Here is a 17,821-nt window from a genome sequence, read left to right on the forward strand (position 1 = left end):
GATGGATATGGATGGATGATGGATGGATGGATGGGTGGCTGTTTGGATGGATGGATGGGTGAAGGATGGATGGATGATGGATGGATGGATGGATGGATGGATGGATGATGGATGGTTGGATGGATGGATGATGGATGGATGGATGATGGATGGATGGATGGTTGGTTGGATCGATGATGGATGGATGATGGATGCTTGGATGGATGGATGATGGATGGATGGATGATGGATGGATGATGGATGGATGGATGGATGGTTGGTTGGATGGATGGATTGATGGATGACCGGTATGTTGCCTTCCACCACCCAGAACAACGAGGTCAGACGTAACTTTACACCAGAACTGAATCTGATGACATGAAACGGAGAATTTCTTCATAAATCACGTCTGAAAACCAGCTTTGGTTCAGATGATGTCTTCGTGTTATTGCAGGTTCATCATCCCTTATTCTTCCATTTCCAGCGGTTGCCACGGTAACAGCTGATCTCGCTGGAGACGTGGACATGTTCAGGTCCGGACTCTCACCATGACTTTGCGTAGCTGGAACTTGCGCGCCCGAATGTCCTGCATCAGCATCTCGAAGGGAGTGAGGCTGAACTCCGTGGGCAGAGGGTCGAACGGCTGCTCCTGCACCTTCTTCAGCTTCACCCCCTGTCGGAGCTCCTTCATCAGCTGCACCCACAGACGAGCCTGAGAAGCAAGCAGCATCCGTCAGGTGACAACTGGGCCTGCTGTTGTCCTCTGAGAACTGTTGTCTCACCCAGTCTCTGTGTTTCAGCGCATCCAGCTCGGCGGTCGACTCCACAGCTTCCTCCGCTGAAATCTTTTTCAGCATCTGTGCAACAAAAACAGGAAACTTCAAGTTACTGCAGGTTTAAATGTCGTCAACAGTTTGTCCAGCAGGCGGATCTTTCATAACCGCAAACATTTTCATGTAAATGCTTCTCCAACAGCTTCAGAACCCTTAGAATACTCTTCTGCTTTTGTTGGACCTTTTTCCAACAACTTTAATCTGTCTTTGCAGAAGTTGCAAATCAATCAACGTTTCAAATGCTTTCAGCATCTATAAGTCTGCTGAGACCGGTCCTGGAGGTCTACCAGGTCTCCAGGTCCGGTCCTGGAGGTCTACCAGGTCTCCAGGTCCGGTCCTGGAGGTCTACCAGGTCTCCAGGTCCGGTCCTGGAAGTCTACCTGTTGTAAATACATGGACCAGCAGTAAAGATGTAACCATGACAACCGAACAAACCTCCTTTGCGTCTCTAATCTTCATGAGGAAGGTCTGCAGCTCCAGAGTCTCGACAAACAGAGCCCGGCAGACGGCCTGGTAGTGTTCTGGAGCCAGACTCGGGTTGGCCAGGCGCGACGAGCAAATCATCATCACCTGTCGGAAGGTCCACACCGGCCTTACTGTTCCTTCCTCCTCCTCCTCTTCCTCCTCCTGACCGCTGTACCCCTCATCTGTCGCGCCGTTCTCTACAATGCCGTCGGTCCGTCCATCCTGGTCTTCCCCGACCATTCGCTCGATGAGGCGCTCCAGCTGAGGGCTGAGCTCCCGCTCTTCGCTGTCGTCCAAACCCCAGTCCAGAGCTCGGTAGATGGCCACACCCAGCGACTGCACCAGCTGCATCAGGACAGGCAACATTGTCAGGGGTGCATCCCGTTCTGAGCATGCCCAGAACAAACGCCACTTGGTCAAACTGGACACCAACACGACGACTCGATGTTCAACACACCATTTCTCTGCATGTCCTGTTTCAATCAACAGAAAACATTGATCTGAGCAAGACGCTTTTCTCCTTTAATGTCCTGAAATCCTTGTAAACTCAATTCAATTCAATTCAATTCAATTCAACTTTATTTATATATCGTCAAATCACGGCAATGCCATCTCAAGACGCTTTACAGACAGAGGGGAAAACATAATGAAGGCCAATTCATAACAGCCTATATAAGGAAACCAACAGATTGAGTTGAGTCCAACTCAATCTCCCATCCTGAGCAAGCACACTGGCGACAGTGGGAAGGAAAAAACTCCCTTTTAACAGGAAGGAAACCTCCGGCAGAACCCGGCTCAGGACAGGCAACCATCTGCCTCTGCTGTGTGGGGGGAAGAGGACAGAAAGACAACAGACAACAGGAACTGCTACTCCCGGCCAGGGAGACCTGCTGAGACAGGAGACATACATGTTAATGATGCTACACTGTTATGGGGGGGGGAGAGATAAAGAGAAAGAAGCTCAGTGTATCAGGAAATGTCCCTCAGCAGTCTAAACCTATAGCAGCATAACTAAGGGATGCTAACCATCCCTAGCTATGGGACTTATCAAAAAGATAAGTCTTCAGCCTAGTCTTAAAGGTGGGGAGGGTGTCTGCTTCCCTAACACTAACTGGGAGCTTATTCCATAAGAGAGGGGCCTGATAACCAAAGGCTCTGCCTCCTGCTCGGCTCTTTGAGACTCTAGGAACCACAAGTAAGCCTGCAGTCTGCGAACGAAGTACTCTACTTGGTATATAAGGAACAATGAGGTCTTTGATATATAGTGGTGCCTGGTTGTGGAGGGCTTTATATGTAAGGAGAAGGATTTTAAATTCTATTCTAGATTCAACAGGCAGCCAATGAAGAGAGGCTAAAACTGGAGAAATATGATCTCTCCTGCTGGTTCTGGTCAGGACTCTGGCTGCAGAATTCTGGATCAGCTGAAGGCTTTTCAGGGCATATTTAGGACAGCCCAGTAATAGAGAGTTACAGTAATCTAGTCTCGAAGTAACAAAAGCATGAAGCAGTTTTTCTGCATCACTCTGAGACAGAATGTCCCTAATTTTGGCTATATTACGTAAATGAAAGAAGGCTGTTTTAGTAACCTGCTTAACATGTGGGCCAAAGGACAGGTCAGGGTCAAATATTACTCCAAGGTTTCTCACTGTAGCACTGGAAGCTAAAGTAATGCCATCCAGGTTCATTACAAAACCGGAAAATTTAGCTCTGAGTTTTTCAGATCCAACGAGAATTACTTCAGTCTTATCTGAGTTTAAGAGGAGACAATTTCTAGACATCCAAGTCTTTATGTCTATGAGACAATTTTGTAGCCTATTGGGCTGATTTGTTTCATCTGGTTTAAAGGATAAGTATAGTTGAGTATCATCTGCATAACAATGAAAGTTTATTCCATGCTGTCTAATAATTTTGCCTAAAGGGAGCATATATAGCGTGAAGAGTATTGGTCCAAGTACAGAACCTTGAGGAACTCCATGACTTACTGTAGTTTGGGAGGAGGACTTGTCATTTACATGAACAAACTGAAGTCTATCAGATAAATATGATTTAAACCAGCTTAACGCTGTACCTGTAATTCCAATCACCTGTTCTAGTCTTTGTAACAGAATGTTATGATCGACTGTATCAAATGCAGCACTAAGATCAAGCAAGATAAGTACGGACACAAGTCCTTTGTCTGAGGCCATAAGAAGGTCATTAGTAACTTTCACCAATGCTGTCTCAGTGCTATGATGAGCTCTAAATCCTGACTGAAACTCCTCGCATAAATTATTTCTGCTCAGGTGGGCATGTAGCTGAGCGGAAACTATTTTCTCCAGAATTTTGGACATAAACGGGAGGTTAGATATAGGTCTATAATTTGCTATCACCTCTGGATCCAGAGATTGCTTTTTAAGTAAAGGCATGATTACAGCAGTTTTAAATGATTGTGGTACATATCCTGTCACTAAAGACATATTGATAAGATTTAGTAGTGATGTATTAATTAAAGGGAAAATGTCCTTAAAGAGGCTCGTTGGGAGAGGGTCTAAGATACAGGTGGATGGTTTAGATGAAGCTATTATTTTAGTTAATTCAGAGGGTTGGACAGGACAGAAACTATTTAGACACAAGTCAGATCCTGGTTCTAAGGATGCTTCGGAGACCACAACAGGCTCAACATTATAAGTAGAAGGAAGAATATTGTGAATTTGATCTCTAATAGTGTCAATTTTATTCCTGAAAAAATACATGAAATCATCACAGCTAAGTGAGAAAGGAATACATGGCTCCACAGCGCTCCAGCTCCTAGTAAGCCTAGCTACAGTGCTGAAAAGAAACCGAGGGTTGTTTTTGTTTTCCTCTATCAATGATGAATAATAAGCTGTTCTTGCCGTACGTAAGGCTTTTTTGTATACAATTAAACTTTCTTTCCAGGTTAAGTGAGACTCCTCTAGTCCTGATGAACGCCATCTGTTTTCCAAACGCCTTGATGCCTGTTTTAGAGCTCGAAGCTGGGAATTAAACCAGGGAGCCTTCATAATCTTACCTAATTTCTTCTTCTTTAGGGGAGCAACATTATCCAAGTTTGTACGCATTGAAGCTGTTATAGTATCAGCATGTTGATCAATCTGAGCAGGAGTAAGGCTTAAAGGGGGACTCTCGGTCATGCTAACACATGGTAGATGTGAAAAAATTGATTCAATTGATTGTTTAAATTTTGTAATATTATTGTCTGATAAACATCTACTATAGTAGAATTTATTTTTGGTCAGTGAGTAATCAAATAAAGTGAATTCAAAGGTTAATAAGAAGTGATCGGACAAGACAGGGTTTTGAGGAAATACTTTGAGCTTATCAGTCTCAATACCACATGTTAGAACAAGATCAAGAGTATGACCATGAGAGTGAGTGGCTCCATGGACATTTTGTGAAAACCCAATTGAGTTTAGAATAGAGGTAAAGGAAATGTTTAAACTATCATTTTCAACGTCAACATGAATATTAAAATCACCTAGTACAATGACCTTATCAGTAGTCAGCACTAACTCAGACAAGAGATCAGAGAATTCGGTCAGAAACTCGGAGTAAGGTCCAGGTGGGCGATACACTAATGCTAAAAGGAGCGGTTTCTCTCAATTCCATTTTGGATGAGATAAATTTAATGTCAGGAATTCAAAGGATTTATAGTTAGTTTTGAGCTTAGGACTAATTCATAATTCTGACTGAAAAATAGCTGCAACACCTCCTCCTCTGCCTGTAGTTCTAGGAATGTGAAAGTTTAAATAGTTAGCTGGCGTAGCTTCATTAATACTAACATAATCCTCTTGCTGTAACCAGGTTTCCGTAAGACAGAATAAATCAATGTGGTGATCACATATCAAGTCATTGACTAATAAAGACTTATTTGGGAGGGATCTAATATTCAGAAGGCCACACTTTATTGTCTTATTTTCAGATTTTATTAGATCCATTGTTTTTATTTTGTATGAGGTTTTCACGATTAACCCCAGAAGTGTTTCTGTGTTGTTTAATTCTTACTGCTGGGGAGTTGTATAAGGTCGGAATGGGGTTTTGGGTGGGTGGCAGCAGGTGGGAAGCTGCAGAAAAGTGTGTAGGACTACAATTCTGCCTCCTGGTCCCAACCCTGAGTTGTCAATTTAGCTGACTAATAAAAGAGTCCATATTGCTAGATAAGAGAGCGGCTCCATCCAACGTGGGATGGATGCCATCTCTCCTAATAAGACAAGGCTTTCCCCAAAAAGCGCTCCAATTATCTATAAAACCCACGTTGTTATCGTAAACGTGCCCAAATGCCGGAATATTTCTTCAGGAATAAGTTTTTTGGAGGGAAACTCAAAAGTTTTCCATGACCGACGCCTTCTTACGATTAAAGTCTTGTTTGCATCTCACCTGGCGCTCTGTGTTGGATGGAAGAGGACGTCTGTCGGTGTCACCTGCAGAGACAAAAATGCTTTAATAACAAAACATGAACAAACTCAAGCATGTCGTCAGTTTGGTGTTCATGTTTCTGATCAACTGTAATCAGAATGCGTTGCTCCACCCGTCCCGTCTGATTCGGCTGGTTGAGGCCAGATGGAGGTTCGGGTTAGGGAACAATGCAGGAAACCTGAATCCCTGTAAACCTGTAAGACTGGTTGGTATGAAACATGCTACGGAAACCAGAGCCAGTTTCCCAGTTCCAGCCCAGTTAACACAAAGAGACTGAAAAGACCTGCAGAAACATGATGGTGCTGGTCGGATGGCCGACGGGTCAGCTGTTTCTCCACCACTGAGCTTTGTTTATATCAGTTTATCTGTCGGTTCATTTTCAGCAGCTTTAAATAAAACCTCCTGGAGGATCTTACTGATGTCTTCCTGAGAACAGGTCCTGGTACAAACTAGATCCGGATCAGCATCTGGATCAGGAAGGTTGTGAAGGATCCTTCCTCATTGAGAGATAGAACTATTATCATCCAGAGCAGGAACAACGTTCTGGATACTACCATCCAGAACAGGAACAACGTTCTGGACACTACCATCCAGAACAGAAACAACGTTCTGGACACTACCATCCAGAACAGGAACAACATTCTGGACACTACCATCCAGAACAGAAACAACGTTCTGGACACTACCATCCAGAACAGAAACAATGTTCCAGATACTACCATCCAGAACAGAAACAATGTTCCAGATACTACCATCCAGAACAGGAACAACGTTCTGGACACTACCATCCAGAACAAGAACAACGTTCTGGACACTACCATCCAGAACAGAAACAATGTTCCAGATACTACCATCCAGAACAGGAACAACGTTCTGGACACTACCATCCAGAACAGAAACAACGTTCTGGACACTACCATCCAGAACAAGAACAACGTTCTGGACACTACCATCCAGAACAGAAACAACGTTCTGGACACTACCATCCAGAACAAGAACAACGTTCTGGACACTACCATCCAGAACAGAAACAACGTTCTGGACACTACCATCCAGAACAGGAACAACATTCTGGATACTACCATCCAGAACAGAAACAACGTTCTGGACACTACCATCCAGAACAGGAACAACATTCTGGACACTACCATCCAGAACAGAAACAACGTTCTGGACACTACCATCCAGAACAGAAACAATGTTCCAGATACTACCATCCAGAACAGAAACAATGTTCCAGATACTACCATCCAGAACAGGAACAACGTTCTGGACACTACCATCCAGAACAAGAACAACGTTCTGGACACTACCATCCAGAACAGAAACAATGTTCCAGATACTACCATCCAGAACAGGAACAACGTTCTGGACACTACCATCCAGAACAGAAACAACGTTCTGGACACTACCATCCAGAACAAGAACAACGTTCTGGACACTACCATCCAGAACAGAAACAACGTTCTGGACACTACCATCCAGAACAAGAACAACGTTCTGGACACTACCATCCAGAACAGAAACAACGTTCTGGACACTACCATCCAGAACAGGAACAACGTTCTGGATACTACCATCCAGAACAGGAACAACGTTCTGGACACTACCATCCAGAACAGAAACAATGTTCCAGATACTACCATCCAGAACAGGAACAACGTCCTGGATACTACCATCCAGAACAGGAACAACGTCCTGGATACTACCATCCAGAACAGGAACAACGTCCTGGATACTACCATCCAGAACAGGAACAACGTTCTGGATGGTAGTATCCAGAACAGGAACAATGTTCTGGATACTACCATCCAGAACAGAAACAATGATCCAGATACTACCATCCAGAACAGGAACAACGTTCTGGATACTACCATCCAGAACAGAAACAATGTTCCAGATACTACCATCCAGAACAGGAACAACGTTCTGGACACTACCATCCAGAACAGAAACAATGTTCCAGATACTACCATCCAGAACAGGAACAACGTCCTGGATACTACCATCCAGAACAGGAACAACGTTCTGGATGGTAGTATCCAGAACAGGAACAACGTTCTGGATACTACCATCCAGAACAGAAACAATGTTCCAGATACTACCATCCAGAACAGTAACAACGTTCTAGATGGTAGTACCCAGAACAGGAACAACGTTCTGGATACTACCATCCAGAACAGGAACAACGTTCTGGATGGTAGTATCCAGAACAGGAACAATGTTCTGGATACTACCATCCAGAACAGGAACAACATTCTGGACACTACCATCCAGAACAGAAACAATGTTCCAGATACTACCATCCAGAACAGGAACAACGTTCTGGATGGTAGTATCCAGAACAGGAACAACGTTCTGGATACAACCATCCAGAACAGGAACAACATTCTGGATAATACCATCCAGAACAGGAACAACGTTCCAGATACTACCATCCAGAACAGGAAAAACGTTCCGGATACTACCATCCAGAACAGGAACAACATTCCGGATACTACCATCCAGAACAGGAACAATGTTCTGGATACTACCATCCAGAACAGGAACAACGTTCTGGATACTACCATCCAGAACAGAAACAATGTTCCAGATACTACCATCCAGAACAGGAACAATGTTCCAGATACAACCATTCAGAACAGGAACAACATTCTGGATACTACCATCCAGAACAGGAACAACGTTCCGGATGCTACCATCCAGAACAGGAACAACGTTCTGGATACTACCATCCAGAACAGGAACAACATTCTGTATACTACCATTCAGAACGGGAACAAAGTTCTGGATACTACCATCCAGCACAAGAACAATATTCTGTATACTACCATCCAGAACAGGAAAAACGTTCCGGATACTACCATCCAGAACAGGGACAACATTCCGGATACTACCATTCAGAACAGGAACAACATTCTGGATGCTACCATCCAGAACAGGAACAACATTCTGGATACTACCATTCAGAACAGGAACAACGTTCCAGATACTACCATCCAGAACAGGAAAAATGTTCCGGATACTACCATCCAGAACAGGGACAACATTCCGGATACTACCATTCAGAAGAGGAACAACATTCTGGATACTACCATCCAAAACAGGAACAACGTTCCGGATGCTACCATCCAGAACAGGAACAACATTCTGGATGCTACTATCCAGAACAGGAACAATGTCCTGGGTCTATCATCCAGAACAGGAACGACATTCTGGATACTACCATCCAGAACAGGAACAACATTCTGGATACTACCATCCAGAACAGGAACAACGTTCTGGATACTACCATCCAGAACAAGAACAATATTCTGGATACTACCATCCAGAACGGGAACAAAGTTCTGGATACTACCATCCAGAACAAGAACAATATTCTGTATACTACCATCCAGAACAGGAACAACATTCTGGACACTACCATCCACAACAGAAACAATGTTCCAGATACTACCATCCAGAACAGGAACAATGTTCCAGATACTACCATCCAGAACAGGAACAACATTCTGGATACTACCATTCAGAACAGGAACAACGTTCCGGATACTACCATCCAGAACAGGGACAACATTCCGGATACTACCATTCAGAACAGGAACAACATTTTGGATACTACCATCCAGAACAGGAACAACATTCTGGATACTACCATCCAGAACAGGAACAACATTCTGGATACTATCATCCAGAACAGGAACAACGTTCCGGATACTATCATCCAGAACAGTAACAACGTTCCGGATACTACCATCCGGAACAGGAACAATATTCTGGATATTCTGCTTTAAATGCCAGAAGTCCACCTGGAAGTCCACCTCCGCCAGAAATACAGAGAAAAACCGGGAATTATTCCTGGTCCAGAACACAACTCTGTTTTTATTGGAAAACAAACAAAATGTCATTTTTCTGCTTTTACATGTTTGTAGACAAACATGTGCATTTAGAAGCAGGAATCGAACTTGCGGAACATAAATAAAAACTCTTTATTCCTGAACAAAGTCTGGTCTCTGCATCTGTCAGAGTCCAACCCGGATCACAGGGACTCTAAAGTCCTCCAGCAGACCTCTAATAAAACATGGAATCCTGGGTCTGATTTCCAGGCAGGAGGATCCAGGTTCCGGTCTGCAGAACCCGGATCAGGTCTTCCTCCTGGGGGAGACACCGGGAGCAGCAGGAACAACCAAACTTCCTCCTCCAGGCTTCCGTCCAGCCTGTCAGCGCATTTATCAATAATTAATCATTTACCGGGATGTAACACGTCATGGTGGCGCGAGACGGTTTATGTAAGAAGAGAAAACAATAAATGTGCGCGAGGACGAAGAACCTGGCGTCTGAACCAGGACCGATCCGGATCTTCAGGTTTCAGCAGAGACCTTCAGGCCTTTGACAAGAGACTGGAACCAGATCAGTCGGCCCGGAACCGGAGTTATTCTTGAGAACTGGATCTGCTCAACTTTCCAACTTTTACCAGGTGGAATCTGCAGAAACGCACTTTGGAGTCCGGAGCGGGTCTTACCGTCGTGCCGGGGGTCCGGCTGAACGGACGCGGTTCCGTCCCGGTGCAGCAGGATGCAGGACGGGTCCGTCACGCGCCGGACCGTCCGCGCCGCCGGCGGGCGGGGCAGCCGGAGCCCGCTGCAGCACTGGTAGCACACCGCCCACGCCTGCTCCTCGTTGATCGGCTGCTCGTAGGACTTCAGCACCTCCTCCAGAGACAGCTCCCGGGGCTCCGCCAGGTCTCGCGCCTCCCCGCGCTCGGTGGGGGCGCTTCCACGCGGGTCTCCGTTCTCGGTGCTGGTGTTGGTGGATCTGGCCATGACGGCGCCGCCACCGAGGCCATGGATGCTGTCCGCCGCTCGCTCGCGCGTCCGCGGTGTCAGCTGCGACCGTCGTCAAGGTAGCGCGCGCCACTTCCGGTGGTCGGTTTTCAAAAGAAAAGCCTTTAGAGGCTGAAAGGTGGAGGTGAAGAAGGAAAGCTGCTTTTCATGTTTTTAGCAGTTTTAGTGAACGAGCGGTTCTCCTGTGATCCACTTTAACCCCCTACGGACGCCGAGAAGGTCCAGCTCCAAAGTTTTTCTTTTTCGTTTTTTTGCGATAATGAGACCAAACTTATCTGAAGACACAAAGTCTGTTTTCTGCTAAAAACACGATCAATGATCTGCTTTCACGATAAAAAGGTGGAACGCAGAAAACATGGGAGCCAACAGGTGTCTAGTCGTAGACATATATACATAGACATCATACATATATATATATATATATATATATATATATATATATATATATATATATATATATATATATATATATATATATATACATAGACGCTCATAGACCGTATATGAAAGATGGACGGAGCCTCCGGCGGTTAAAAGTGAAGCCTATGTGGAAGTGCATAAAACTGCAGTTCCCCCTTCATCCACTAGGGGCTGCAAAACGGAGCAAATCCCCATAGACTCCCATGTTAAAAAGACCAACTTTACAGCAGAAATAAACATGTTTACAGCAAAAATAAACATGTTTACAGCAGGAATAAACATGTTTACAGCAGGAATAAACAGGTTTACAGCAGAAATAAACATGTTTACAGCAGGAATAAACATGTTTACAGCAAAAATAAACATGTTCACAGCAGGAATAAACATGTTTACAGCAGAAATAAACAGGTTTACAGCAGAAATAAACATGTTTACAGCAGGAATAAACAGGTTTACAGCAGAAATAAACATGTTTACAGCAGGAATAAACATGTTTACAGCAGAAATAAACAGGTTTACAGCAGAAATAAACATGTTTACAGCAGGAATAAACAGGTTTACAGCAGAAATAAACATGTTTACAGCAAAAATAAACATGTTTACAGCAGGAATAAACATGTTTACAGCAGAAATAAACAGGTTTACAGCAGAAATAAACATGTTTACAGCAGGAATAAACATGTTTACAGCAGAAATAAACATGTTTACAGCAGAAATAAACATGTTTACAGCAGAAATAAACAAGTTTACAGCAGAAATAAACAAGTTTACAGCAGAAATAAACAAGTTTACAGCAGAAATAAACATGTTTACAACCTGGTACAAAAATCCATTTTAGGTTTAATAGGTCAGGTTTGCCTTCATGACAACTGTGGGGGGAGGGAATTTTTTTTCTAACTTGCCCGTTAAGAAGTAATTTAATCTCGAAGTTTGGTATATTTCGGGGCGTGTCCTTTTGATTGACAGGTACCGATCTCCTGCTTCAAGTCAGAAGAACGTAGAACAACCGCGGTTTTTAGCCGGTTAACAACGTGACTTAGCTTTAGCCCGCTTACCTCCATTAGCTGGTTAGCTCCTGTTATCTACGGGGTTAGCTCGGTTAGCTCTTAGCTACAGAAAGCTCGGAGTTCGCTCGATGTCAATCATCCACCATGACACTCACAGCCCCCCTCTCAGCTCCACCTCTTTGCCCATATTTGTATTTTCTGGGTGAGATGACGTGCATGCCCCTGCCAAGATGGTGATGGTAGGAACCGCCCACCGAGCTTCAATTCAGCTCTTCAGAAACCTACGGGTGACGTCACGGAGGCTCCGCCCATCTTTTATGTACAGTCTAATGAGAGTGACCCAGCGTCGCCGCCATATTGGATGGGTCTCAGCTTTTGAGTCTTGCTGCAGAGTCAACGTAGTTTCCTCACATAACTGTTTTCTGTGGAACAACACGTATATATTGCACACAAACAAAACACTTTTCTACAGAACTGGTTTCTAAATAATGTTAACACAGTAAATAATCTACTAAATGATAAATTTTACTCCTATGAGGTGTATATGGATAAATATGATATTGATGCTTCACAAAGAGAGTTTTACATGGTAGCATAATTACCTCCACCAAGGAAGTGATGTTTTTACCGTTTTATCTGTTTGTGTTCAAGATAACTGAAAAAGTTCTGGACGGATTTTCATGACATTTTCAGGACTTGTTGGAAACGTTAAAAGGAAGAACTGATTAATTCTGGTGGTGATCCGGATCACTGTTTGAATCCAGGAACTTTTTAAAGGCCTGGGTGGAGGTTAACGCTCTCAGTGTGTTTTTCTGGAAAACTTCTGAATTGTTTTGATACAATACGTTATTTTCAGACTTTGTACAACTGTATCTCTATATTGATAAATTAATGCATATAAATAAAAGAAAGAGTCAACCATAGTCAGGAGAAAGCAGCAGCTATTCCCGTATTTTGGTCAGCATACGGTTGCAATAACTGGCGAAATATTGAAAGCAGATTGTGTGGAATTACATTTCACAATGTTGAATAATAATTTATTTAACCAGATAAAAACAGATAAATCCAAATGTATCAACAAAACAATCAAACATGTTAGCATCAAATTTATTTATACATTTATTTATATTGCAGTTACCTTATGTCTTAGTTAAATAGCATTATAAAAATATTTTAGCACATAGTTTTTATTGTTTGACAGTGATCTGTATCATAACAACATCTCTGTCCTTTGTAACAAACCAAACTGAGAAAATCGGGTAAAAACTGGTGAAGCGGGAGAGGACTTCAGTCTTGGTAAGTAACATCCGACCAATGAGATCTAGGTCTCTCTGGGACCAAGAGTTGAGAAAAGCTTTACATTTTTCCAAGTTTTGGTTAATAAATTCACATCTTTGATAATTTGTGCACTTGGAAGTGTGCAGACCCTGGATTGAGAAACGCCTGTGTTCTCGTGTGGAAACATACGCATGCGCACAACGTCAAAACGTCATTACAATGTGTACTTCCAAGACGTCCATGAAGGCAGACTATTATTTTAAAAATTCAGACACAATTACAACATTGGCTTCAAAGAGATCTATCGTTAGGGGTCGACTACTAATTACAAAAGCAGAAGGCCTTTCTAGAATGACTTATGAAGCTCTAGACCTTCATCTAGACAGAAATAATCTAGACAGTAAACGTCTAGACTGTAAACATCTACAGTAAACATCTAGACAGTAAACATCTAGACTGTAAACATCTAGACAGTAAACATCTAGACAGTAAACGTCTAGACTGTAAACATCTACAGTAAACATCTAGACAGTAAACATCTAGACTGTAAACATCTAGACAGTAAACATCTAGACTGTAAACATCTAGACTGTAAACATCTAGACAGTAAACATCTAGACAGTAATCATCTAGACTGTAAACATCTAGACTGTAAACATCTAGACTGTAAACATCTAGACAGTAAACATCTAGACAGTAATCATCTAGACTGTAAACATCTAGACGGTAAACATCTAGACGGTAAACATCTAGACGGTAAACATCTAGACTGTAAACATCTAGACAGTCAACATCTAGACTGTAAACATCTAGACAGTAAACGTCTAGACAGTAAACGTCTAGACAGTAAACGTCTAGACAGTAAACATCTAGACAGTAAACATCTAGATAGAAATCATCTAGACAGTAAACATCTAGACAGTAAACGTCTAGACAGTAAACATCTAGACTGTAAACATCTAGACAGTAAAGATCTAGACAGTAAACATCTAGATAGAAATCATCTAGACGGTAAACATCTAGACAGTAAACGTCTAGACAGTAAACATCTAGATAGAAATCATCTAGACAGTAAACATCTAGACAGTAAACATCTAGACAGTAAACGTCTAGACAGTAAACATCTAGACTGTAAACATCTAGACAGTAAACATCTAGACAGTAAACATCTAGACTGTAAACGTCTAGACAGTAAACATATAGACTGTAAACATCTAGACTGTGAACGTCTAGACAGTAAACATCTACAGTAAACATCTAGACAGTAAACATGTAGACTGTAAACATCTAGACAGTAAACATCTAGACTGTAAACATCTAGACTGTAAACATCTAGACTGTAAACATCTAGACAGTAAACATCTAAACTGTAAACATCTATACTGTAAACATCTAGACTGTAAACATCTAAACTTTAAACATCTAGACTGTAAACATCTAGACTGTAAACATCTAGACTGTAAACATCTACAGTAAAAATCTAGACAGTAAACATCTAGACAGTAAACATCTAGACAGTAAACATCTAGACTGTAAACATCTAGACTAAACATCTACAGTAAACATCTAGATAGAAATCATCTAGACAGTAAACATCTAGACTGTAAACGTCTAGACAGTAAACATCTAGACTGTAAACATCTAGACAGTAAACATCTAGACTGTAAACGTCTAGACAGTAAACATATAGACTGTAAACGTCTAGACAGTAGACATCTAGATAGAAATAATCTAGACAGTAAACGTCTAGACAGTAAACATCTAGACTGTAAACTTCTACAGTAAACATCTAGACTGTAAACATCTAGACTGTAAACGTCTACAGTAAACATCTAGACAGTAAACATCTAGACAGTAAACATCTAGACTGTAAACGTCTACAGTAAACATCTAGACTGTAAACATCTAGACAGTAAACATCTAGACTGTAAACATAAAGACAGTAAACATCTAGACTGTAAACATCTAGACAGTAAACATCTAGACTGTAAACATCTAGACAGTAAACATCTAGACTGTAAACATCTACAGTAAACATCTAGACAGTAAACATCTAGACTGTAAACATCTAGACTGTGAACGTCTAGACAGTAAACATCTACAGTGAACATCTAGACAGTAAACATCTACAGTAAACATCTAGACAGTAAACATCTAGACAGTAAACATCTACAGTAAACATCTAGACTGTAAACATCTAGACAGTAAACATCTAGACTGTAAACATCTAGACAGTAAACATGTAGACTGTAAACATCTAGACAGTAAACATCTAGACAGTAAACATCTAGACTGTAAACATCTAGACTGTAAACATCTACAGTAAACGTCTAGACTGTAAACATCTAGACTGTAAACATCTACAGTAAACATCTAGACTGTAAACGTCTAGACAATAAATATCTAGACAGTAAACATCTAGACTGTAAACATCTAGACAGTAAACATCTAGACAGTAAACATCTAGATAGAAATCATCTAGACAGTAAACATCTAGACAGTAAACATCTAGACAGTAAACATCTAGACTGTAAACATCTAGACAGGAAACATCTAGACAGTAAACATCTACAGTAAACATCTAGACAGTAAACATCTATACTGTAAACATCTAAACTTTAAACATCTAGACTGTAAACATCTAGACTGTAAACATCTAGACAGTAAACATCTACAGTAAACATCTAGACAGTAAACATCTAGACTGTAAACATCTAGACAGTAAAAATCTAGACAGTAAACATCTACAGTAAACATGTAGACAGTAAACATCTACAGTAAACATCTAGACAGTAAACATCTAGACAGTAAACATCTACAGTAAACATCTAGACAGTAAACATCTACAGTAAACATCTAGATAGAAATCATCTAGACAGTAAACATCTAGACAGTAAACGTCTAGACAGTAAACATCTAGACTGTAAACATCTAGACAGTAAACATCTAGACTGTAAACGTCTAGACAGTAAACATATAGACTAAACATCTAGACAGTAGATATCTAGATAGAAATAATCTAGACAGTAAACGTCTAGACAGTAAACATCTAGACTGTAAACGTCTACAGTAAACATCTACACTGTAAACATCTAGACTGTAAACGTCTACAGTAAACATCTAGACAGTAAACATCTAGACAGTAAACATCTAGACAGTAAACATCTAGACTGTAAACGTCTACAGTAAACATCTAGACTGTAAACATCTAGACAGTCAACATCTAGACAGTAAATATCTAGACTGTAAACATCTACAGTAAACATCTAGACTGTAAACATCTAGACAGTAAACATCTACAGTAAACATCTAGACTGTAAACGTCTAGACAGTAAACATCTAGACTGTAAACATCTAGACAGTAAACATCTAGACAGTAAACATCTAGATAGAAATCATCTAGACAGTAAACATCTAGACAGTAAACGTCTAGACAGTAAACATCTAGACAGTAAACATCTAGACAGTAAACGTCTAGACAGTAAACATCTAGACAGTAAACATCTAGATAGAAATCATCTAGACTGTAAACATCTAGACAGTAAACATGTAGACTGTAAACATCTAGACAGTAAACATCTAGACAGTAAACATCTAGACAGAAATCATCTAGACAGTAAACATCTAGACAGTAAACATCTAGACAGTAAACATCTAGACTGTAAACATCTAGACTGTAAACATCTATACTGTAAACATCTAAACTTTAAACATCTAGACTGTAAACATCTAGACTGTAAACATCTAGACAGTAAACATCTACAGTAAACATCTAGACAGTAGACATCTAGACTGTAAACATCTAGACAGTAAACATCTAGACAGTAAACATCTACAGTAAACATCTAGACAGTAAACATCTACAGTAAACATCTAGACAGTAAACATCTAGACAGTAAACATCTACAGTAAACATCTAGACAGTAAACATCTACAGTAAACATCTAGATAGAAATCATCTAGACAGTAAACATCTAGACAGTAAACATCTAGACAGTAAACGTCTAGACAGTAAACATCTAGACGGTAAACATCTAGACAGTAAACATCTAGACTGTAAACGTCTAGACAGTAAACATATAGACTGTAAACATCTAGACAGTAGATATCTAGATAGAAATAATCTAGACAGTAAACGTCTAGACAGTAAACATCTAGACTGTAAACGTCTACAGTAAACATCTAGACTGTAAACATCTAGACTGTAAACGTCTACAGTAAACATCTAGACAGTAAACATCTAGACAGTAAACATCTAGACTGTAAACGTCTACAGTAAACATCTAGACTGTAAACATCTAGACAGTAAACATCTAGACAGTAAACATCTAGACTGTAAACATCTACAGTAAACATCTAGATAGAAATCATCTAGACAGTAAACATCTAGACAGTAAACATCTAGACAGTAAACGTCTAGACAGTAAACATCTAGACAGTAAACGTCTAGACAGTAAACATCTAGATAGAAATCATCTAGACAGTAAACATCTAGACAGTAAACGTCTAGACAGTAAACATCTAGACTGTAAACATCTAGACAGTAAACATCTAGACTGTAAAC

At 41.0% G+C, this 17,821-nt stretch overlaps 1 protein-coding gene across 1 annotated transcript in view; it reads right to left on the reverse strand.

Annotated features, from left to right (window-relative positions):
• The window catches only part of spire2 (spire-type actin nucleation factor 2), a gene marked incomplete at its 5' end in the record, with an annotated part of 232,710 nt that extends 222,179 nt beyond the window's left edge, over positions 1-10,531 (reverse strand). Inside the window, 5 exons of the mRNA XM_079248480.1 lie at positions 527-691; positions 762-836; positions 1,248-1,622; positions 5,670-5,713; positions 10,231-10,531. Of these exons, the coding sequence (XP_079104606.1) occupies positions 527-691; positions 762-836; positions 1,248-1,622; positions 5,670-5,713; positions 10,231-10,531 (960 nt within the window). The remainder of the gene's footprint in view (positions 1-526; positions 692-761; positions 837-1,247; positions 1,623-5,669; positions 5,714-10,230) is intronic.
• Between the last annotated feature and the right edge of the window lie 7,290 nt (positions 10,532-17,821).

Source organism: Telmatherina bonti, assembly GCF_933228915.1.
Source record: "Telmatherina bonti genome assembly, chromosome: 2".
In the NCBI taxonomy this organism is placed as follows: domain Eukaryota; kingdom Metazoa; phylum Chordata; class Actinopteri; order Atheriniformes; family Telmatherinidae; genus Telmatherina; species Telmatherina bonti.